The sequence below is a fragment of the Melospiza melodia genome, chromosome 2 (assembly GCF_035770615.1).
Source record: "Melospiza melodia melodia isolate bMelMel2 chromosome 2, bMelMel2.pri, whole genome shotgun sequence".
Classification (NCBI taxonomy): Eukaryota; Metazoa; Chordata; class Aves; order Passeriformes; family Passerellidae; genus Melospiza; species Melospiza melodia.
In genome coordinates, this window is record NC_086195.1 from 61658381 (window position 1) to 61682893 (window position 24513).

A 24513-nucleotide genomic window follows, 5' to 3' on the forward strand; every position below is an offset into this window, starting at 1 on the left:
ATACAGACAGCATACAATGCTTTGTCACTCCCTAGCATCTCACACGGGGTTGTATTTTCAGGAGGCCCTGTGAATGGGAGCTAGCTGGCACCTCGTGTCCACACAAGGTGCAGCTTTCACACCAGCTCCATGTGGTGAGAGCCACACAACTATTTCAGTTTCAACATGTCACCAGCTTTAATTGGGTACTTGAAAGTTAAGAGTGATGATGGGTTTTATTGCATCTCCCATGTTACTTAGGGATGATGGTTTTTGTGGCTCAGTGGCTGGTAGAAGTGCTGTTCTGTGCTGGAGCATTTTGCACTGCCCTAGTTGACTGTGCCATCACACATGTAGGTATGCTGGATTTCCATGAGTGCCTTTCCATGAGTGCCTTCACTCATGTTGCATGCAGCAAGCACTTTCCTTTACTTGCATTTAGGGTTGAAATGGCTTTTCAGAGGTTCCCAGCACTTGTAGTAGTTTTTATCTAGGCGATTTGAGGTCTGGAGGCCCCATTTCGTGACAGCAAGGCTGAGGGATGATTCAAACATGAAGGCCTGTTGGGAACAGGAAAGGTAGGTTAGGGTAAAAGGAAAATTTTAAATCCAGGCAAGGTGTCTGCTCTAGCACAAACAGGATTTGTATGCATTGTCCAGTATTTCCAGGTTATCTCTTCAGCCTGACCAACTCAGGGAGAATGCTCTTCAGATCTGTTAATGCAATAGTGGAATTAGTCTCAGGAGTGACTTTGGACTCCCTGCCTGCCTAGGAAAACCAGGTTGTTCCAAAAGCTCTAGTTCAAGGTCTGTTGATGATCATCATTAGATCTTAGGGGGTAGAGACAGGAGGACAGTCAGGGTGTTTGCTTCTTTGCCCATAGGCTAAGACAACAATGAAATTCCCAGCTTCCTGCTCAGGCAGCAGTACATGTGAGCAGATGATCAAAGCTGCCTGGCACTGGATGTCTCCAGGGGAGCTCCTGGGAGCTGAGCAGTGCTCACTGGTAAGGGAGCTGAATGCTGCAGCAGTTGGGTCCAAGTACTTTTCCAGCTTGCCAGCAAGAAGTGACAGTACTAGGCTTTAGTTTAAAAGGGGGCACTACCCCAACTCTTACAAGCTCCCTTGGCTCCTTACCATGGTCCCGTCTGCGACCCGCTCCGGCTCCAGCTTGGCTTTGCTCGCCTTCTCGAAGCAGTCAGCGTCTGGCCCGTGAGGGGTCATCATGCTGTGCAAGCTGCCGCCTCCCGGCTGGAAACCTTCCTCCTTTGCTTCATAGTGGCCTTTGATGAGCCCCATGAACTCACTCATACAGTTCCCTGCAGGAGGCAAAGAGAAGAGGCTGCAAAGAACAGTGGTTGGGAGGGATCACAGACAGGCTGTGAGCTCCTTGAAACCCATGAGCTAAGCTGGGCCAAGCAGAGGGTGGAGTGGAAGTTTCTAGACAGTATCTATCATGCTAGGGGACATCAGGGATCCTACAGGCAATGCTTGTAAAGCTGTACAGGATTTTACTTCCTGAATTCAGAAACACTAAAGAGCTCCCTGATGAAGGAAGTTCATTAGAAATCACCTTAATGAAGGGGGTTCCACCAATCCCTAAATTATGTTGTTAGACCTGTGCTTTTCCTGCCATCTTGAGCTGTGTTCGTAACACACCTGCATAAGGACTGCATGGTGTAACCTAATTTTACAGACTTGGATTAGGGACTGTGAGGCATTGGAAAGGAAGGTCAGGAATCACCCCTGTGTTACAGACACAGTTTACCTGATCAACAGTCTTATGGGAGAGTTTGCTCTGCTGCCCCAGGTTATAAGCAGGAAATTATTTTGATAATCCTCTTCTACCACCTCTAGTGCAGTCAGACACTTCACTACCTTATGCTTTTAATTCATGCATTATCTGCCTATTTCTCTACATCCACTGTATGCCCAAAGACAAGGAGCCAAATCTGTCCTTCCCTGAGGAAGAATAACTTCCAGTAGACCCTCTGAAACCACTAGAGTAACATACCACAAACGTAGGCAAGGATGGTTATATGTAATTGTTCAGTACTTACTGAGTTATGCTCCCTGTAAGGAAACTATTTAACACCTGTCATCCAAGCTTTCAGCTTTCCTACACCTGATGTGACTAAACAATATGGCATCTTTCTGCTCAGCAGTTAGTTTTTGCAAAATCAGGACATGCTTCCATAGCTATTTTATATATAGCCCTTTTTAACCACTAGTTCAATCCTTGTTAAGTACAATCCAGAGTCTGAAATGTTTAACAGCAAAACTAATTTAGCTCAAAGCAGAGTTGGCCTATATATGTATGCAAACATTCATTCATTTTCATTCCAAGTTGTCAGTGTCTCATGTAGGACTGGATAGTTACAAGGTTTTCATTGAACCCGCTCATGTACTGCACTTGACGCATTTAAACTGCAGTACAGACCCTGAGAGCTGGATACCAATTTGTCTGCAACAGAAATTTTAATATCTCTTAGGAAGACTGGGCAGGTAAGTAGGAAACCAGCCTGGAACTGAGGAGATGAGCAGAGTCCAGTCTCTTTCTTGCTTGCAAATTTCATATGTGAACCCAAACATCTTAGGTGTGCCTCTCTTCCCTGTTACTTAAATAGTGTTGTCTACAAGCAGGATGTTGTAAAGTTAAAATCTCTTAGTGGCCAGTAGGTATTAAGGACCCACCATCATGAGAATCACATAAGCACTCTCTCAGACAGAATTTATATATGCCCATGGTATAAAAAGTGTATCAGGGTTTTTCAGTCAAGGTTCAAAAGTACTTAGGAGTAATTCACAGCCTCTAAGGATGTAAATGCAGCCAGGAGAAGTCAGTATTTACAAGCTGTACAACCCCCTTAGTATGTGAAATTGTTACAGTGTCTAAGAGGAATACTTTTGAAACACCATTGCTATACTTGGAGCAAAGTTAATGAAATATAACTCTTGAGTGCATCAAAATTCTCTGAACACAGGCTTTCCACTGCACCTGAGGAGAGGAGGCAACAAAGGATTTCTAGCAAGCAAAATAAGCCCCTGGTGAAATACTTGGAGAGAAGGGACTTCAGCAGAATTGAACTTGTTGGAATCAATATGGCACTTCTACCCCAGAGTTCCTCAGTCCTGCTATTCCTCTCTTAATGCAACAACATTCTTGTCACAGCACTAATTGCAGAAGGAATTAACATGTGCAGTGTCTTGATAGTTGACAATCCAAATGTCTGCCTTACTCACTCAAGCTCTTCCTCTCCATGGCTGGGGTAGAGCAGACAACCAACCTACTCATCCTGAATTTAGTGCTCCAGCTTATGGCTTATGTGCTTGGTCAAGTGAGTAGCTGTGGCAGCCACAGCTGTCCTCATGGGTGCTCTTAGATCATCACTACATGGACAAGAGAAGGAGAGCTCTTTCTGCCTTTTAGCTCAGAAGAAGCAAAGTTGAACAACTTCATATTTGTTGTGGCTCACATCGCATCTGTGTAAAATTAGCACAACTCTGCTGATGAGCAGCAACTTCATTGTAGTTAACCAGCAGTGTGTCTCACCTCCTAGGGTGTAGGAAAAGTGTCTTGGCACTATCCCAGCCACTCAGGAGATGTGTTTTCCTGTCACCCTCATTATTGCAAATGAAAGCAGAATGACAGGGCAGGACTTTGCCTGTGGAATTTACTCAGATGATTGCAGAGCTGACTGCTATGTTTGCAAGTGCCACTAATTCTGCTGGCCTCCAAGGTGTTTGGAAATAATTTAAGTGGCAGAAGGAACTGGCTGTTAAACTGTGGTTAGTAAGTGTGCAAAAATCCTCTCAGCACTTCAAAGTGACCACAGCATGGTCACTTGATATCTTCTGGGATGGAGCCTGTTAGCTGTTGGTGTAAGGAGTGCTGGATGGCCATGCTTTCCTCCTCAATCTCACAGAGCAGGGTGTCTCATCCTCTCCCTGGAAGGGCAGTCCCATGTCAGGAACTGGATTTCTAGGATCCATTCAATGCAACATGTTGCCATGCTCTGCCAAGACGAAGCCAAAAAATTGCCAAAAAGAATCCAGATCTGCAGATGGCAACCAAATCCAAAAAATATCAACCAAATCAAAAAAAATATCAACCAATTCCCTGCCTGAGAAGCCAATTCCTCATCACTGGCTTCTTAAATGTGATCAATACCTCCATCACTGTACAGGTGGTGAAGAAGAGCTGTGGAGAGCCAATTTCCTCCTTTGCTGTAACTCTGATCCCACCATACCAGTGCCAGGTCTACACCCCTCTGGGCTTCTCACTGCTTGCAGTATGATATTTCCCTTTCTCCTGTTCTTTATCTATGTACTCTAATGAGATATTAAGCGATTCACGGCTGGGTGGCAGGACAATATCTGACTCATTTGTACAATGCCAAGTTCAATATGCACCCAGGCTCTGTGGGAGCCCCTCGAGTGCAGACACACACACCTATGCAGAAGCAATGGCCCATCACCTCTGAGTTTTCGTGAGATGCTTTAAATAGGAACATCTTTAGATTTGTCCATTTTCCAGGGTGGACTGACTGACTCCAAGAAGCTGACTAACTGAGCCAAGGACAACAAACCAGGCTGCAGCTTCCCTGCACATGCTCTCAAACAAATGGGGCCTTGTTTCTTTCCTGCAGCCCCGGGCTCAGGCAGAGCCAGGGCGGCGCAGACGTACGGTGGTAGTAGGGGGGGCGGAAGGTGTTGTTGGCCACCCCCCAGCGCGGGGGGAAAATGACAAAGTCAGCGAGTGCCACACCAGCACGGGTCGTCTTGGCTGTCAGGACAGTGAAGATGGAAGGATCCTGGAAAAAAGCAAAGCAAAAAAGCATGAGATGGAGCAGAGCTCAGAGCTGTCTGCTCAGGTCACCCGGGTGGTAAAGCTGACTGATACAGCCTCTCCCTGGCCTAAACACTTTTGTCACCTGCACCCGACAGTGTCCCTGGGGGACAGCACTCAATTCCATGCTGTACAGGCAGGATGAGGAATGGGTCTGGATGGTTCTTCCCTTGAGCAGCTTTGACAATCCTTCCCATCCTGGCCCTCGTAGCTGGCAGCATAGATGAGGAGGGTGGACAACATTGCAATATGAGGTACTGCAATTCCGGGAGCAGTCTCCAACACTCCTACCACAAAACCACACCTTTTCCTTAGCCAGCTATGGAGGACAGGAACGTCCTGCTAGAGGCATTTAGCCTCATGGCCCTCTTAGTTTACAAATGGAGAAGAAATTGCAGAGAAATTGTGGCTTGTTGAAATCTCTAGTCCAGTAAAATGATTTTCTGGGCTTTGATCCCAAACCTGTCCTTCCCCTGGCAGATTTTTCTGGAGTTTTAAACAATACTTTCGGTTGGTTCTCTCAGTAGAAATGCTCCAGTTTCCCTTGCATACCCATTTGCATTGCTGTGGACATCTCATCTCTCCCACTGGATTGGTGTCTTTTTTAGATGAGTTGCTTACATTAGTTTTGGCCTTAGTTATTTTCCATAAAATCTAGAAATTATTGCAATAAAAGCTGCCAGCTCTTCAAAATGAAATTCAGTGCTGGACTCAGAGGAACCAGAGGAAGGAGCCTGTCCAATAGCAAGAAATAAATCAAGGCAAGAATTTGAAGCAACGGTGTTTTTGCTGAGTTGCACAGTGTATGTTGGCATCAGTATTCATTCCTCCTCCAGGGCACAGAAATTCTATGCTAAGCAGCACAGAGGTGTTTAAGAAGCTGATCAACCTCCAGTTATGTCTTTGTACCAAAAAGGAGGATGTCTTCTCCTATGAAATCTTGGTTTGAACCCACAGAAAGCAGCACAAAAGATTTCACACTGTTTCTTAGAGCACAACATGTTTTTTAAGAGGTGCAGAGCCCCTGGAGCTCGGGGTGGGTTTGGGTGGTACGGTGGCCACAAAATTTTACTTTGTCTTGCCCAGTTCCAGAACTTACCGCGTGGTCAAAAGCAACAGCATTAATGACCATGAATTTTTCCAGGTGGTATTTGTATGGCGTGTAGTTCCCATGCCAAGCTACAACATTGTAGGGGGAGTAATCCTAGCAAAGCAAAGAGACAGAGGATTACCACACACAGCCTCCCAACATGCTGCACATATGCAGGATGCTGCTCTTTCCCAAGTGAAAAGTGGGTATAGTACTGATGGGAGGTACACAGGCACCTCTTTAAGCACTGCCCAGTGTTGTGAGGATGAGGTTTTCCTCGGCATTTCTTCTTGGTGAACCTCAGCCTTCCCTCTGGGGTTTGGTCTCTAAGAGCTTTTCAGTGCTCAGGCAGTGTTTGGGCAATGCCAGCTCTGGTAAGGAAACTCTGGATTTTCACAGTAGCATCAGCTCTTCATTTCTACTTTGTTACCATAAACATATGAAGGCAAAGTCACCGTTGAGTTTTTGGACAACCAAGTCTTCACAAACACTTTTTTCCAGACTGAGGATCCTCCGCTGGGAAAATGAATGACCCAAGAAGACAAGGGCTCAGTTCTGCTCCACATAAGTGAGCAGGGCTTAGCGAGATGACATCCCTGCTACTGAGCTGCATATCCCAGGCCATGCACTGGCAGTCACTGCACTTGTGTTACCTGTTCTCCCAGGGCATCCTCACCTGCTGGGCTGCAAACAGCTTGCCCTGGTACTTGCTGATCACTGTGTAGCCCCCTGGCACCTGGCGGTCCTCGTACCACGCCACGGGCACCAGGAAGTCACGCGGGTTGGCCAAGCCATTGGCTCCTGGGAAAGAAGGACAAAAGGTGACAAAGCTCTTTGGGAAATCTGCTGGAGAAGTGAGAGGCTGGTGCCATTTCCTGGCTTTGTGGGTGCCTTTCTGTGTTATGAGTGACCCAACTGCTTCTTGGCCCACCATGGAACCTGAAATAGTCATGTACTTCTTGTGCTCCTATGAGTAGGTGATTGTAATTCATCCTAGCATTCAGGTCCGTGCTCCCTTTGTGACTAAGAGAGGTCCCACCAGTTGCCTTCTGAACAAGATTAGTACGTCATCCTCAATTAAAGGCATGTAACAACCTGGAATTAAGTGAAAAATGGAGGATGAATTGCTCTCTGTTCCTGGACATCCTGCTGACAGGATGCTTACCCATGCAGAAGTTACGAGGCATGTCACAAGGGGGCCAAATGTATTTCTGAATGCTAACAAAGAGAGCAATAAAATAGTGATACCTACAGACTCAGGGCATACTGAGGGGTTGCTTAATGTGAAGAGTGCATTTTCAAAGTGCAAAGCACCATATGGGTGCTGGAGCATTCTTCTCCTCGTTAGTATTATTGTTACAAAGTGGTTTTGAATTTCTTGGATAAAAATGCAGACATTACTACCTGCTGCTAAGGTTTAACAGTCACTGCTTTTCTCCAGCTGTCACTTTTTACAAGTGAAAAGTGAAGTTAAAATAAAGTAAGACTGAAATACAAAGGATCTTGGTCTCTGAGGGGAAGGCGGGTAGATGGTGAGAAGAGGAGCTCTTATAATTACCACCTCCTGAAAAGGTTTACAGGCAAGTGCAGACTTTTTCTTTTCTCCAGAAAGTAAGCCTTATAATAATAGGTTCATGCCTTCTGGAGACAAAAAACCCCAAAAAACTCCAAACCAAAATCCAAAAGAAAGTCTAACTGTGTCTGAAAAACTAGCTAATGGGAAAACTTACTACAAACAGGCTGGGCAACCATATCAATAATCAAGTGGAGCAGGCACAGATAAGTGGGAATGGAAGAAAGCTGCAGCTGGCTAAAAGGCAAGATGCTGAAAAACACTGCAGGCTCTATATGGAAAATGGTGTGCCCAGAATGTCACACAGAAGAGATGCTCAAGTGGGGTTCCACTGAACAGCTGCAGATTGGGTTGGTTCTCCATTGAAAGAAGGACAAGCTTCGCTTTCAACATGGCCATGAGATACAAATGCCCCTGAACACAGATGTGCCACGCCAAGCTTGTTACTGATTGATAATACCACTTCATTTGCTTGAAGCATGGCTAGTCCTCTAGGTCATGCTGAGAACTAAAAATATCTAGTGGGAAAAAAAACCCCAATCCAACCTAAAACTAAACAACCAACCCCAAAACACCAGTCTGAAAGTGGAGAACTGTTAGCACTGGTTTTGTAGTTATTTCAGCTGTTACAAGAGGAGTTTCACTTCCCTTCCCTGGGACAATCTTAGTAGAAGCAACCAGGAGGTGTTTTTCTCAGCAAGATAAATTTGGAGGCCAGTACCCAAGGGCTGAGGAAGGTGACATAACCTGAGCTGAGAGCTGCCAGAAAGCTGACTGGGCAATCACAATGTGGGCAGCAGGCCTTCAGATGCTGTGTCCCCTCACAATATCTTTGTCACGGCAGCAAGAGGCTGTGCCATCATGATCTGTGACTCTGCACAGAGCAGGAGGCATCTGGTACAGAGGATCTGTGATTTCTGAGAGCTAGACCTGCACTCAGTGAAAGCAGATCCTCCCCAGATCCACCACACAGGGATGTGAATGTCTTGCTGGTCCAAGTCCTGTGCTGCTCATTTTATTGGTTTAGAATTCTCCAGAGGAAGCAGTTTCTGACATTAAAGCACTCTAGAGCTTCAAGGTTCCTCTGTTAACAGAAGCAGGGGGGAAAAAACCACTTGATTAAATCTAAAATGGGCCTTCAGGAATATCTCATTTTCAGTTGCATCTGAAATCTGCCCTTCCTTTTACCAGAAAAATTCTCTCCTATCACTCCAGTTTATGCCATTTCTGTAAGTACGAGGCATCAGTGGTGATGGCCTCTTGGGTTTCTTTTGGTAGGAACAGTTTCAGAGCCAGCAGATGGGGACACGCTGACCAGAACTGAAAAGAAAACCATAGGAAAGAGGGTGGGGGACAAATGGTTCCTTCAGTGCCAGGGGAATCTCTGGACAACTAGTGAGTCACATTTTTTTGGCTCTTCTGGGAAATAACAGTGCTGGAATGGAAAACAACTCTTTGAAGGAGCATGTGCATGGGAGGATGTGATGGATTTGGGCTTGTAATTCATGCCTGTCCCTATGGAATTCACTGTAGGTGTAACAGGAGATCATTACCAATGGGTCCCAGGTCAGGCAGCTCGAAGTGTGCCCCATACACCTCCAGGATGTAGCCTCTGGTCTCTCCAAACACCTCCACACTGAAACGCATTCCTTGCTGGAAAATGAAGAAAGATACTAGGATCCTCCCAGGACTTTGCCGACAAACCATGAGCAGCTGAGTGCAGGAGTTGTCTTGCTCCAACCTCTGGCTCTGAGCCACAGACAAGGTGCATTCAGCCCTTACCTGGATGACACAGATTTCATTGGGCTCCACTAGCATCTTCCCAAACTCAGTTGTGATGAGCAGTTTTCCTTGCTGGGGCACTGTGGAAACAAAATGCAGGCAGAGGAGCTGAAGTAGTGTGGTGATTGCCACCTTCTCTCTCCCTGTCAGAGCACCCAGGCTCCAAGGAAGAGCAATGGGCCCTTCTTGGCACAGCTACACAGGGAGTCTGGGCTCCCATGCAGACTCTTGCAGCAGAGACACGTGCACTGGGGTGAAGCTTCCTGGCCAGCTCCATCATCCCCATGTCACAGAAGGTACTTGGATGAGCCAAAGCTTTGTGGCCCCTTGGTGTAAGTTTTGCACCACAGTCCAAATAAATGGGATTTGATACATTTGGGTCCATACCTCTCTGTCTCACAATCTTCATACAAAACAGTGCATGTGCCCATCTTTGTCAGGACTGTGGCAGCGTGAGATGTCTGGGAATAACTGCTTCCCGAGGGTAGAAGCAATACTCTGCTAACATCTGCATTGTCTTCCATGACTGTTCTGGCAGAGGAGAGCTCACATTTTGACTTTAAAAACTAGCAGATTTACGAAACCTGCCCTGGCACTTTTACTTCACAGTAGTGAGGGAGGTGAGTGAGAACAATTTAATAGCTATTTGATGGAACAAATGTTCCTGTTGGTGTCCCGAAGGCATTCCTGTTCCTTACTCAAGAAAGATACAAGCAAATATCTGCCTTCTGATACCACTCAGAATATTTTTCAGCATGTGTGGACTTTATGTGTCAACCTCCACGCTTGCTGTGGCAGTCTGGTTGCCTGAGGCTGGCACAGCATGGGAGCTAAGCTGCGTGCCAAATAATATTGGGCTAAAGCAACAAAGGCATCCAACTGTAAGCGGTTCTGAAATCCTGAGGTTTATGATTTCCAGAAAACCTCTGCCTGTGGCGTGTCTAATACCAGTCTAGGGAGCCCTGGGAAATGATCCCTGAGGAAGCTGGATCACTGCTCAAAAAGCTGAGGTCTGGCACAGGAGCAGAGCTGGTGCCAGACCACCAAATCTGCATGGCATGGGGGTGAAGCCAACCCTCTCCTCCAAATCTTGGCTGTAGAGCCCCAGGCTCTGGAAAAACAAAGAGGCAGGCAGGTGGTAGCCCAGGTAGAACCACCTGGAGGAACAAAGAAGCCAAAGCATCAACTCACCAATCAGGAAGTCGCCATCGGAATTATAAAGGCATCTAAAGAAAAAGGGAAACAGTAAGGTTAAGGTGCCATAAGCCCCACGCATTTGTGCACACCACAGCCACAGCTGGGGAGGTTTGCTCTGGGAGACTGACATGGCAGAATTTCACAAATTCACAGAATATTCTGACTTGGAAGGGACCCACAAGGATCATCAAGTCCAGCTCTTAAGTAAACGGCCCAGCCTGGAAGCAGGATGTTCTCTGACCTCTGCCAGGTCCCTGCCTTTGTACTCATGGGCACATCAGCTATTGTTAGCTGGGGAGTGGGGATCATTTCCCCCCTGAGCTCCTGCAGGGAGCAGCAGTGCCTGCTGCATGTGTGTTGAATTCTGAGGAGCTCCTGGAGGACCTAAATCCAAGACACCTCCTCTTGCTGCACCCCATGTCCAGCTGCCTACTTCTCTTGGTGGTTCCTCAGGCACTCCTCCAGTGTCTGACCACAACCCGCTGTGGACATGGAGAACACGTTTGCCTGTGCACACAGGAGCACAGGACATACAGGGACGCTGGGAGCTGGACTCCAGGTGGTGGCAGACAGACAGACAGCCTGGAGCAGCCTGAGCCACCAGCGCAGCAGGCACTGACCTGTCAGTCATGGAGGTGTTGCAGACAAAAATATGGACGGCGATGCCATTGCGTCCTCGGGGCTCGCCAGCACCACACAGGGTGTGCAGTCCCTGCAGGCAAACCCGAGGCACCAGCAGTGAGCAGAAGGCAGGGCAGCAGGGGCAGCCCTCGTTCCTCCCCTCTCCCCTCCCTCTGGCTGGGCCTCACCTCCTCTCTCACTTCCCACACTGCCCCCAGCCTTCCTCTGCGTGGCCCTTTGTCAAATGCGTTGGATTCTTTTTAATATAATAAAGGTTTCTTAAAATCCATGTGAGCTGGTGTTTTCCAGCCAAAAGTCTGGGGAAAACTGAGGGTTTGGGGCTTTTTTCTTTCTTTAAGAGTTCCTTGAAAGTCAATGAAGAAAATCAAGCCCACTGCCAGTTGCTTGAAATCTGCAATCCTCTCCCCTCCCATAGATGCTCTGCAAGCCCAGTGGTTTCAAACCTGCCAGTATTACCCCAGTTCTGAGCATCTTGTGTGCCCTGCCACCCCCTAAGGGGAAAGAGAGATGGAGGATGCCCAGGTGCCCTGGTTCCCCAACTTACGCTGACAAAGTCCATCTTGTTCTGAGGGGCTTTGGGAATCTCAAAAGGTTTCCATCGCAGCTAGATTGCAGCAAACAAAAAACAAGAAGGAGGTGCCAGTGATCAGAACACAAATAGTGGTAATTCAAAAGAAAGTAGACCCCTGTCCTTCCCCTGCTTCTCCTTGCTGAGTTGTCTCTTTCCTCTCTTTCCTCGTTGCCTTGATCATCTGGTTTACAAGTGGTTTTGTAGTTGCTGTGGGTTTTTTTTTAATTTAAAAAAAATTTATTTGGGGGGCTTTTAAAATTTTTAATCATAATTTTGTAAAGTAATTGGCAGGCCTGTGTAGTGCCAAGGTCAAAAAAAATCCTATTTAAAATCTGTCTCTATTAACAACACTTTTGAGAGTGAAAAAATTCAGATAAGCCAGCTTTCCACAGTCAAATTGTTATGGTCCTGTGCTCCATGCTAAATGATTCAGTCCTTCTGTGACCCAAACGTGACATTTTTGTTTGCTCCACCTCATTTTCCCCACATCCAAAGCAGAAATAGCTCTGCCTGCATGAGCAGGAGCCATGAGCGGCACTAATTACTTCTTGCAAAGCCTATCAAGGTCCTCAGGCAGAAAGTGCCAGAGGAGTCCAAAATATTTGCTGGATTTGGATCCACCTGCATCCTCTCACAAGAAGTTCCACAGTTTATATTTGTCTGGAGCTTTTTTTTTGTTTTGTTGGCTTGTTTTTTGTTTGGCTGGTTTATTACTGTGACATTTGTTATTGGTATTTGTTTTTTCCCTGCCTCTCAATCATAGTTTCCCTTTGTAATCTCTGTTCCTGTGTGGAGAGCTTTCTTCTGTTTCAGCATTTCTTGCTCAGATGTCACCCCATATTTTTTCATCACATTTGACTCTTTTTCAGTTCTGTCATCTTTTATAATTCTGCCATTGTCCTTGGGTAATTTTAAAGGGTCATTTTCCCCATTGACTTCAATGCGCTTTGCATACGGTGCCTCCATATGGCATCTTTTTAGATGGATGAGGACTGCTGAAGCTCCATAAGTACCTGGGTGAAACACAAAGCATCTCAGGGAAGAGTAGGTGCTGTCCAGCAAACTGAACCTTGTCTCTGGCTTTGCTTCAGAGAGGATAAGAAGGAAAGCAGGAGGGTGGCTCCCACTTACTGCCAGGAAATAACTCTCCTGGGTTTGGTGGTTGCCATTGAAAGTGGCAAGAGAGGCAGTGGGCAGAGGCTTTGCTGCTGTTTCTTTAGACAAAAAAAGTACTACACATAAATGGTTTCAAATGCTTGAGAGCTGGGCATCTTGCAATTACTGTAATCATAAATAATCATAAAGGTGCTAAAGGACATCAAGGATGGATGAGGTGATAACAGAAGTCATTGCAGCTTTATCTGGGAAGGAGCACCAGAGGCATGTAAATATGAGCCTGTCACTGCTCCTTGGTCAATGGCTGGAAAACATATTCCAACAGATCCAGGAAATTATTTAGACGAATGGTGAGGCTGCCGGGAGGCTGGAAATTAGCTGATCATGATGCATCAAAGGGCAAAACCTGAGAGAAGTGAAAACCAATGACCATGAGATAATGTTGAGAGGAGAATAGCAACAGATTAGCAAAACCAAATGTTCTGCGGCTGGCAGGGACGAAATCATGATTAAAGACAATGGCAAGGCTGTAGCAGAGGAAGACAAATGCCATCTCTGTTTGAATCTCCAGAATGAAGAGAGATTTCCCACAAGGGCTGCAGAGAAATGGGCTGGCAGCCAGCAGCCTCTCCAAAAGCACAGGGAGGGAGAGGATGGATGGCAGAGACATGCAGCTGCTCTGCTGGCTGAGCTGGGGCACGAGAATTGCATGGGGGGCACTGAAGGAAGGAGAAGAGAGAGCAGATTGAAGGTGGCCAGCAGGAACCCCCAGGGGAGCTGCCAGGTAGCACAGATCTAACCCTGTGGCACTGTAGCCTTGCTGGGAAGCAGCACAAGGATCTTCCAAGATGGGAAGCAACAAGCATGGAGGGCTGTCCTTCCTTGGGGGACCGTGGGGAGGAACAATGGACAGGTGGCAAACAAGGAACCCATGGCTCCCTCAGACCTCTTGCAACTCAGTGCCTTTGCACTTCTGGTTAGTTTGACATTTGACTGAACTCCTGGCAGGACCAGGGCTCCTTCCAGCACGGTTACCTGGTTGGGGTCAGGCTCAATTTCATCCCAGTCGTGTGTCAGGTGGCCCTCCTCGAGAGGTTTGAAGGGTTTGTGGCAGACTGAAGGCAGAATTCGATACAGCCAGCTACAAACAAGGAAAACACCTGGATTAGCCTGGGGAAGAGGTTGAACCCTCTGGGTGGCTGCTGGCTGATTGAGCTCCTAGAATAACATTTACATGGGTGGCAACTGGAACAAGAGGTTTATTAAATATCAAATTAGTAATATTAATATTAAGATTACATAGCAAACAGCAGCTCACAGCCAGAGGTTTCCAGAGAGATGTCTTTTATTATGGGCTCTAAATACAAACATATCCTGCTTTATATAGGTAAATGTCTGTGTGTATTTACGTGTAATTACTTACACATAAATACACACAATTCACATTCACCCAATTGCATAGGAAAAAATAAAGATACAGCCTTTTCTGTTGATTAAATACAGCAATCTCACAGTTGGAAAAAGAAGCTTGTTTAAAGCAGCTACAAAGCAGCTCAGACAAGGCAGGGATGAGCAGTGTCCAATGGAAAGAACAGAGGAGCTCTCTGGAGACAGCCTGTATCTGAATTTGGATGGCTTACAAAAAGTAGCATCCCTTGCTTGGTTGGGCATGCCCATGCAGCAAAGGCCAGAGTTTTATGTGATGTTTCCTGCTGCTGCAGGAGGTCCCCCATGTCTCTGTCACTGCCTGGGACTGTCACTCTCTTTCCTTGCTGCCTGCAGGGGCTGTGGGCCCTGCCAGCACTGCCACTCCAGCATCCCCACACCCTGCATGCTGCAGCCAAGCCCAAAGCTGGGCTTTCAGTCAGGTGAGAGAGCAGAGGGGATCAGAAAAGCCTGAGCTAGGCAGGGCAGCCCATGCTTGTGATGTGCTAACAGTGGTGGTTGCACTTTGGGCAAGTGGGAGAGGGGAGGAGGGAGCTCTCCCTTGAGAGCTTGAAAAATTCCATCAAGGACAACTTCGTGCAGCAAACAATGATTCATCCCTTTCCCACGCACACTGAGAGCTGGCACCAGCCTGGAGAGCAGAGGCATCTCTGATGATGCATTTGCCTTTCATTTGAACAAGCAGCAAAAGGGACAGAAGAGCCACAGTGGGAGCAGCAAAAAGAGAAACCCATCTTCTGCAATCTGGTTATGGCTGGAGCCTGACAACCGGGACAGAGCTCTGGGAAGCTTGCTGCTGGCTGGAACAAGCTGTTCCCAGCACTGCTGAGGTGTTAAAGATCATGCTGGGTCCTGGCACTTTTCTGAGGCCCTGGGCAGCCCCAAAATGGGAACAGACTGATCTAGTAGCTCACTGGCCCCAACCAGTGTGCAGGAACATCCCTCAGGAGGAAAGAATCTTTCTCAGAGGCTTGGCTTTGACACTGTGCATCATCAATTGCTCACCAGTGCCAGGGCCAGGGGTGATCTCTCCATAGAAGCAGCAGGGCTGAAACCCCGATGTTGTTTCACACAGCACTCATAACCCATTCAGGACTCCGTGGTCCCTCTGAACATCCCCCTCCCTCCTCATCTTGCTCAGAAAACCACTTTGTTTCCCACCCCAACCACCCCTTGCTCAGCATTTTTTTAACCCACTTTCCCCACCAATGCCTTTTCTCTCCTCACCCGTGGTCTTCTGTCCTTGCTCCTTTCCCAGAGCACAGCAGAGGTTTTTTACCTTTCTGGGCCTGCAGGAAGCAGTGCTGGCACTGAGGCAGCCTCTCCCCTGCTCCCCAGAGCTCAGCCCAGTGCCACATCCCCCCAGTGCCGGGGTCACGGTACCTTCTCCTGTTGGTGGCGCGGGGGCAGGTGAAGGCAGAGCCCGAGAGCTGCTCCGCGTACAGGCCGTAGGGACACACCTGGGGGTTGTTCTGCAGGGGGACAAGGAAAAAGGAGTGAGGCAGTGCCATGGAACGTGGCTCTGAAGCCTCCAGCAGAGCACTGAGCTGGGCACCTTGGTGCTGTAGGGTGCTGTGCTCTCCTGGGGCTGTGCTTCAGCTCCGGTGCTCGCATTTTCTTGCTCCTCTGAGCACCAGCCAGACCCCAAACACCATTCCCACACACCACAGAAGTGCCCAAGGGAGTCAGCACAGCCACTGAGGCTGCAATAGAGTAAGCTGCAAGGGGCAGTGCTGCACAGGGTTAGAAACAGGATTATCAGGGAAAAGGAAATAATCCCCAGTGAATACAGACTGAAAAGCACACTGGTGTTGGGCACAAACTTTTCTCAGACCAAGTGTTCAGAGGGGCTACCCCAGAGCATCCTGTCTGGCTGCCTTTCCAAAAGGCTAATCAAGACACAGAGGCTGAATGCACTGAATTCTCCCTTCTCCTGCCCTCTGCCTACAGAAGCAGTGCCCAGAGCAGGGGTTTTGGTGTTTTACTGCTTCCTCCTGACACTGCTGCTTGCTGCCCAAGAGCATCAGTGACCTGTGTAGGAGCCTTTGCTTTCCTGCAGCGTTTCTGCACAGTGAGAGTCCTTCTTTGGAGTACAAAGGGGGCATTTCCCCCTTTGCAGAGCTGTGGGTACAACTAGCACAGGTTTTAGCAACCCTTATGAGTTCATAACTGGAGGACAGATTCCTCCTTTTCAGAGAACAGAAACTAAGCATTTTGATCTAAGTAGGCCACCATCTACTTGTTTGAGATCAGCAAGAAGCAAAGACATCTGAGAACTGCAGGAAACACCCCAGTGGGACAGTCATACACCATTTGCTATCCCATCTCCCTCCTGCAAGGTCTACTATAGCATCCTGTATCCTGCTGCTGAGCAGAGCAGCCATCCATACAGCATCAAACCCTGCCCTGAGAGGTGGGCAGAGGGGAGAGCTAAAGCTCTCAGTGTGTGTGTAGCCTCCAGCCCTCCAGCTCCATCTTGTCAGTATGGGCATGCAGTGAAGCAGGGGGATCAATAACCCTTGGAATTTTTAACTTAGCCAGCACTACTGCAGATGCCAGTCTTATAAATACTGCATCGGAGAAAGGATCCACTCCTGGGACTGAAAATCTTTTTTGTCTAACTTGTTTTCAGATTTTTCTATTAACTCTTTTGATACGGAGTCCACACTCTGTCCATGAGAGCACTTCAGCCAGGAGCTGGAGGAGTCTGCTCTGCAAAGTGGTGCTGCTGTGGAAATCCTCAAAGAGCACATCCACCACATCCCACTGCCTTTTCAGCAGTCACTATTATTGATCTTACAGTTTTAAGTGCCTATATCTTACATTTTTTCTAGCCAGCCTCAGTAACAGGACACTGCACCAGCCAAACTACCACCTGAACCAGCACAGCAGCTTGTCTTTCTTGTGAGCACACCGTGGGCTGCCATGCACACCTAGGGGACATTTGCATTCACCATGTCCCTGTGTTGTGTGTTAGTGTCCTCACTGGCACAAACATGCAAAATATCAGAACTGGGGAAATCCAGGAAGCTCAGGAAAAGCAAAAGGTCTCCGTTTGACCTTAATTCTACTGGCTTCTCTGTACAGATGGGGAAGGGGAGCACCAAGGGATTTAATTGGCAATTAGTAATTAATTGGTAATTAGCACCAAGTCATAGAATCCCTAGAATGGTTTGGATTGGAAGGAGGATCCTAAACCAACCTGCCATGGACAGGGTCACTTCCCACTTGAGCAGGCTGTTTAAATCCCCATCCAACCTGATCTAGAACATTTCCAGGGATGGGCTGTTCACAGCTTCTCTGGGCAATCTGTGCCAGTGTTGCACCATTCTTGTAGCAAAGAATTTCTTCTTAATATCTAATCTAAGCCTGCCTTCTCTTGGGCTAAAGGCATTATCCCTTGCCCTATCCACTACATGCCCTTGTGAAAAGTCCCCCTGCAGATCCCTTGTAGCCCCATTTAGGTACTGGAAGGTGCTATAAAATCTCCCTTGAGCCTTCTCTTCTCCAGGCTGAACAGCCCCAACCCTCTAAGCCTGTCTTCATAGAAGATGTGCTGCCATCCAAGTCCCAAGTTTACAGGAGACCCAAGGGAAGCCACAGGCAGCCTCAGAGTGTGTGCTGGTGTAAAGGAGACCAGCACAAAAGGAGGTGAGGGAGGCTTAATTCTTCAGGGTTTCATTTTTCACCTTTGGGCACCAAGAAGGTAGCACCACATTTGTTGCAATTCCTTCCCTTAAAACAGAATGGCCCCATATCATTTATTGTCATCAAACTTGTTCAGAAGTTACTTTTAAAAATTAATCTGTCAGTTTATTACTACAGATATTTATTTATGTCCCCTCCCTACAAAGAAGCTTTTTCCCTGGCAAAGACTTGTATGTCAGCTTCATTGAACCCCATTCCTACAGAAGTTGTGAAATCTGCCTCTCCTGCATGAACATATCTCTCTGCTAATCTTCAAATTTCTGTTCTGGTTTAATCCAGAGCTGGTGGCTTCCTTCTCAGTGTGGCTGAGTCACTTGTATTGCAGACTCCTTTAGGAAAAAACCCCCTGTTGCTGAGCAGAGGTAATTTAGGCAGGTCTTAACACCCAAGGTGAAACTTGGAAGCTCACAAATAACTTAAAATAGAAAGTATTAATGGAAATCTTTAGTTCTGAATTCTGCCAGCATCTTATTATTCCAGTCTTGTATAAAGAAGGCTCCTGGAAATTTTCATGGTGGCAGAGAGAAAGGAAACATGTTTAAATGAAAAGGAGCCAAAGGATTAGATATTCACTCAAGAGTGCATTTTGATAAAGCACTTAAAAAACCCTCAGTACCTGTCCCTCTGGTAAAGCTCCTGGGCAGCGTGGATCCTCAGAAGCATGTTCATTTCCAAATCCAGACATGTACTGTAAAACAAACCACACAGCTCATCACTGTTTTGAAAACACAATCAAAACCTCTCCCAACCACCCACCCATTGCTTTCCCATGCATTTTTCCAGGCTCTTTGTATGCATTAAGACTTTCTCAAGTGAACTGTTTGCATGTTGCCACAGACCATTCTCATAGCTCCTGGATTTGCTTCATTAGCTAACCGTGTGCTGGGCTGGGAAGCACAGACAGGAATTGCTCTCCTAAGGCTGCATGTCTATTTTGACAGCATTCTGCTCCATAAAGGTACTTGAGAAATAACCCAAATATCACATATACTCTCAGAGTCAAGGACAACAGGGTGATGGATAGGAAGAACTGTGCACCAACATTATGGATGTGTGCTAGCACCATTCACGTTCATTCTGACTTTGCTTCAGTCATGGGTGTTCCAAAATCTCCAGACTGCCTTGCAAATTTGTTCACTGGGTCCTCAGATTCTTAGGGAATGAAACTGGGAATCATTTGGTTGGCATGCCTTGTGATAAATCCCCGTGCTCAAAGAAAAGGTCAGGATGTAGATGGGATGGGGGAGGAAGGGAAACACAGCCAAGTTAAACTGTGTCACTGATCTGCCCTACAAAAGCGTTGTCCTGTTGGGCATGAACTGTCCACCATGGTAGTAAGCAAGGATTAATGAATTTCTGGGTGATTGTCTGGGTCTCTAGAGCAGTGAATTCCCAAGATGGAACAGACTTACACATCCTGCCATACCTGCAGCTCTCATGGTCTGAGCATGGCTAAAAGCCACAGGATAGGGTGGGTGCAGATCCCAGCTTTGCAGCACAGGGAAAAGCCCTGCAGCAAGCTTGAAACACATAAGGTAAGCAGGAATAACAGAGACCTTGGCTTTGCACTGTCAGAAATGTAAATACAGTCCCTTCAGATGCTCCAGGAAGCCACAGAGCAGCTCTGTTGAACTCTGCATGAACACAGAGGTGTTTCTTGGCAGCGGCTGGCGGTTCAGCCTCATGGCCCGGGAGGGAGTTAAATATTAATGCTGCCCTCTAACAACTGCAGGAGGAGCGGGGCTGCTCGTCAGCCTTCAGACAGCAGTGCCAGGATGGCAAAGCCCCGGAGCCCTCAGGCTTGGCTGTCACACGTCCTGGCTGTCCCCAGCACTGAGCAGCCCTGGCAGGCACAGGGGCAATCCTCAGCGTGGTATGACCCCCAGGAGGCACAGGTGTGAGATTAAAGTGGACAGACCTGGTTATAGAAGCCCCTATAACCTGGTTTATTTTATATATATATAGCATTACAGTGCCTGGATTATTCTCCCCAGGGGTGCTCAACTTGGGCAATTTGCAGCCTCCTTATAATTTTCCCAGTGTAGCAGACACTCAGAGAGCAAGCCTGAAACCTCCAGAGAAATCATGTGTTTCCCTCAGGCTCCTTTCAGCGACCTGTAAGAGAAGGCTATTCCCAGGGGGCCCAGGCTGGCTGGAAGCCCTGCTCAGCCGAACCTGAAAACATCCCGGTTTCCCTCGGTTCAGGGAGGAAATTTCTCTCGTCTTGTAAATGAATATACATCGCTAGGAGCTGCTCTCCGCTGGGTTCTGCGAGAAGCATATTGATATGCAAAGCAGTAGGTCACCTAAGCAGCCTTGGCAAATGTATTGTATTGGAACATTCTCCCCCCCCGCCCCGTTTTTCTTCCCCCCTCCCTCCTTTTGAACGGAAATGCAGCAATATCTGATGGGACTGCAGCAGTTCCAGAATTAACTGAGACTTCCACACTGCATCCTCCTTCACCGGTAACACTGAGCTTGTCCGAGCATTTGCCTTCGGGCAGCCCTGTGATAAGGGGAGGAAAGAGGGAAGAGGACGAAGAGGGAGCAAGCGGATTGTCTGGAAGCACAGCCAGCAAGGTTCCACAGGCTCTGCTGAATGCTGATGGAGGGCAGGGAGGGGACAGCCAGTGGCTCTTGGGAGGGTTTGTGCCCCTGGCAAGCGCCGTGCGCTCCCCGGCAGCCACACTGCTGGGTGAGGGGGAAAGGAGGCACGGAGATTTTGCTGTGACAAATCCATCCCTTGTCCTTCGGGCTAAAAAGCTGGGGACCCGCACATCCGAGCTGTCCATCCGCATCCCCAAAAGTCCCTTTGCCTCTGCTTGCTGGGCCAGAGGAAAGAAAGCAAACCAGCTCGGCAGCAGCAGCTGCTCTGTGCCCCAGCACAGCGATGCCAGGGGCACTTCCCACCGGGCTGGGAAGGATGCTGGGATGCAGAGCTGCTGCCTCCCCCGGCTGCACCAGGGGCTGCCACTGCCCCGCTGCCTCTGGGGGGGCAGCAGAAGCTGCTGCATCATTGTTGTGTCAAATAAATTCTTTCTTGCCAAGAAAAAAAAAAAAAAAAAAAGACGAATTCTCAGGTAACTGCATCGAGGGCTGAAAAAAAGACATTGGCAGGACTGCAGCCACTGAAGGGGAGACGCCTTGCTGGTGATTCATCACCCTGAGTGTGGCTCCAAGACTTTCGCCTAGAGATTGGATGTGGCTTTTCTTATTCCCTGTTTCATTTTCTCTTTCCCTGTGGCATACCTCCGAGAGGCTTCTCTCCTCTACATGCCCATAGGGAGTTGGTGTCAAACATTATCTGGGCTCCCAAAAAGCTGTGCCACATGTGGTCCCTGCATGCCTTGGAATCATCATGCTCCAGGGCTCTGGGGCACCGTGCAGGGACCCTGCTGATACAGGCTGGTGGGAGCAGTGGTGAAAGGGCCAGGCACATCACGGCCTCTCTCCCTTCCCATCCTCCAAGTCTGTGACATGTAGCCAAAAGTATTATTCTTAGTATTTATTATTTGTTATTTATCTACCTCCCACCTCTCATTTCCCATTTTGTGCTGCACAAGGTGCCCCCAAGCCAAGGGAAATGATCTCTTTCTGCCTGCCCAGCAGCAGAGCATCCTTCCTGGGCTGAAAAATCTGTGAAAATAGAGCCCAACCGTTCTGTGTGAAGTGGTATACCATGATTTGAGTCCCAGAACACTTCCCCCTACATCTCTAACTGGCCTCTACAGTACCTAGGTAACTTATAGAAATCTCCAGGCTGGGTAGGTTGATGGGCACTATTGTAATTGAGCAGCTGGTTTCTCTGTTACACAAAATAGTCTCTGTGGCTCTTTGTTTTCAGCCCTGCTTTTAACTACTGTTGTTATTTTGTTCAAGATCCTGTAGATTTTTATGCCAACAGAACCTTAGGTATTCATCTGACTCCACTTTGGGTTTGTTTTGTAGTTTTTCGATAAAATGAGAGAGATAAAAGCCCAGCACAGCATAAAAAATTCAGCGCAGCTCATTGATTGGAATAACTGGGATGTAAAGCAGAGTGCTCGCAATGGGTGTTGTGCTCTGACCTATAAACCATAACCTTTTGTTCTCCAGATTAGACAGCAGGCATGGGAAAAATGCATTTGAAGTCTGAACACATAGTCTGCAAAGTAATTAAGACCCTTCTTCAAACACTGCATAATATATTTCTCTATCAGCTCCTGCTGCAGGACACAGGGAAACAACATTCCTGTCTCAACAAGAAACATGGCACTTTTTATCAGCTCAGTCCAGTCAGCCCTGCAGTGTTTAACACAAATGCAGAAACATTGACATGAGCATTTGGGGCAATGAGCAGAGTGGGTCTGTCACCCTCTGTGTGGGGCTCCACAGCCTCCTGGCAGGCTGAAGCCAGAGCACACAAACCAGAGTTCTGCCCTGGTGCTGCAGGGCCAATATCCCCAGACAAAGCTGCCACCTCCCCTGACATTTCAACATCTCTGTGCTCCAAAAGTGCTGGAGATGGCCCAGGGCCAGACCTTTCCTGAAAGGACCTGCTCAGCTCTAGGCTGGCACATGACATCTGCAGACAGCAAGAGAGAGGGATGGACGCCAGGGAGTGGAGAGGAAGGGCAAACCAACAGTTTTGGAGGAGAGGTGCCAAGAGAGGGTGAAGCAGGTGAGGTGGTGACGGGGTAGGGACACATGTGACGTCCCAAAGAGGAGCTGCTGGCAGAGCAGCCTGTTCCCATGAGCAGCTCGGGGCAGACCCACACTCAGCCTGCAGCCACAGCCACAATGGCCAACAAGGTGTTAGGGCTGCTAGGAGTGAGGCAGAGATGGACATGGAAGATGCAATCACAGCCATGACATGAACCAGCTGGATCCTCATCTGGAAGGTGCAGGGACAAGGCTGTCCTGCTGCTGAAAGAGGATAGTGAGGGCTGGGAAGTGTCATGGACAGGCAGGGAAGAAGCACGGTGAAATCCTACTGTTTGAGGAGACAGAACTCCTCAGAGGGGAATGAGCACTGCAAGAGCACTGTGTAAAATAATGAGCGTTACAGAAGGTGGGGAAGGAGCACACTCATGTATCTCCAGGACCAGGAACAGGCTTAGTAACAATTACATCCTGAAAGTCCAGGGAGAAATATGATGATCTTACACAAGTTCCTGAGACTCACCATGTCCTGGGGTGAGGCCTTGCCACTCCTGCATGCTGCAGCAGCTCATGCACCCCAGTGGCCCTGGGGCAGCAGGCCCCCCACGACAGTGGTGAGGTGCTGATGAGATTCAGGACTGCAAATCTTGTGTTCCTATTCCTGAGCCACAAACCCCCCTGTCACACCCTTCTCCCAAAGCTGCCCCATGCTCTGGCAAATGGTGCAGGGAAACTCCTGCCAGCTGCCCTGCTGGGGCTGGGAGAGGAGGGCATGGCCACAGCCTGGCTGCTCCAGGTGCCCTGCAAGGGGCCCTGAGGAACAGCCCTGAATGGAGCCGCTCCCGGGGCTGCTGGGGAAGATGGCAGCCAGGATTGCAACATCTGGGCAGGTGTTGCCAGCCAGATTTCATAGGCTGAGGGGGAAACACCCCCTGGCAAACAGGACCGGAGGAGGGGCACATGCCAAAGGTGGGGAAAGGACAACTCCCACCATGAAGAGGTCCTGACCAAGAATGATTTCCAAAGGAGCTGAAGAGGGAGAGAAATGTGTATTTATAGATGAAACACAGCAAAATGCTTCATCCCAAGAAAGCTTTAAAAACACACCTTGGCACACAAAAGTGGCACAATAAAATGAAACAGCCCCAGAAAGTTAGTGTGAGCAGAGAAAGAGATTCTACAGCCAGCACTGGTGGGTTCCAGGCACCCAACCTCTTACCTGCAGGCCCGTCATCCTCTCCTGGTTATCCTCCTCCTGGAGCACACACAAACCCCGAGCAGGTATCTGGCCAAAGCAGCCTGGCAAGCGAAGCCTGCTCACTGATCAACTGAGCTGGGCTGGAGGCAGGCTGACAGTGCTGGGAGTGAGAAAGTCCAAGGGAATTTTCAACCTGTTTGCTCAGCCCAGTGTGTGTTTAACCAAACGCCCTTCTCTGCAGAACCAACCCCAGGATCGATCTGAACAAACAGGGGGTGAGGGGGACTGCGTTTCCTCATCGCCCCTGCTCCCCCTTGGATGTTAAAAAAGGGGTCAGAGCTCCCACATATGGGGAGGGGGAAAGAACAAGGTGTTTAGAACCAAGAAAAGCCATTCTGCAACTGTTTTATAAACTTCTTTTGTAAATTGTACCTCTAGCAATTTTCAGACACAACCCTTAAAATGTGTAACAAATATTTGTTCATTAATGCTTCTGAGCTGGGGGATAGAAGAGATCACATCTTCATCATGGTGAAGGCAGTGATATTTGGGAAACACTGTGTGGCAACATTACACAGCATTTTGGGGCCAAAAGCAAGGGAGAATTTTGTATTCCTGTGATTAGAGCTAGCGTAAAGGGAACTTACAAATTCTGAAATATTAATATTCTTCAAGAAAGCTGTTGCTGGGGAAGAAGTGGCAGCAAGCATTTACCTACAGA

The 24513-nt window shown here is 48.1% G+C and overlaps 1 protein-coding gene across 1 annotated transcript; it reads right to left on the bottom strand.

Moving 5' to 3' along the window:
• Nucleotides 1-152: 152 nt before the first annotated feature.
• HGD (homogentisate 1,2-dioxygenase) lies at nucleotides 153-23973 on the bottom strand. Its single transcript, XM_063148400.1, has 14 exons — nucleotides 23814-23973; nucleotides 18570-18641; nucleotides 15629-15717; nucleotides 13835-13940; nucleotides 11657-11716; nucleotides 11091-11182; nucleotides 10465-10499; nucleotides 9274-9353; nucleotides 9045-9144; nucleotides 6595-6719; nucleotides 5928-6032; nucleotides 4667-4793; nucleotides 1117-1298; nucleotides 153-539 (listed from the first exon to the last, which is right to left on the bottom strand). Exons 1-14 carry the CDS (start codon nucleotides 23826-23828, stop codon nucleotides 408-410), a joined length of 1320 nt encoding a protein of 439 aa, XP_063004470.1. The 5' UTR covers nucleotides 23829-23973; the 3' UTR covers nucleotides 153-407.
• Nucleotides 23974-24513: the final 540 nt, after the last annotated feature.

Bases quoted from the DNA above. Each gene is read 5' to 3' on its own strand.
- HGD (XM_063148400.1), bottom strand. The intron at 11,183-11,656 runs GTAAGTTGGGGA...GTTTGCCTGCAG, and splicing joins ACAAGATGGACTTTGTCAGC to GGACTGCACACCCTGTGTGG. The intron at 1,299-4,666 runs GTACGTCTGCGC...TGCCTCCTGCAG, and splicing joins CCGCCCCCCCTACTACCACC to GGAACTGTATGAGTGAGTTC.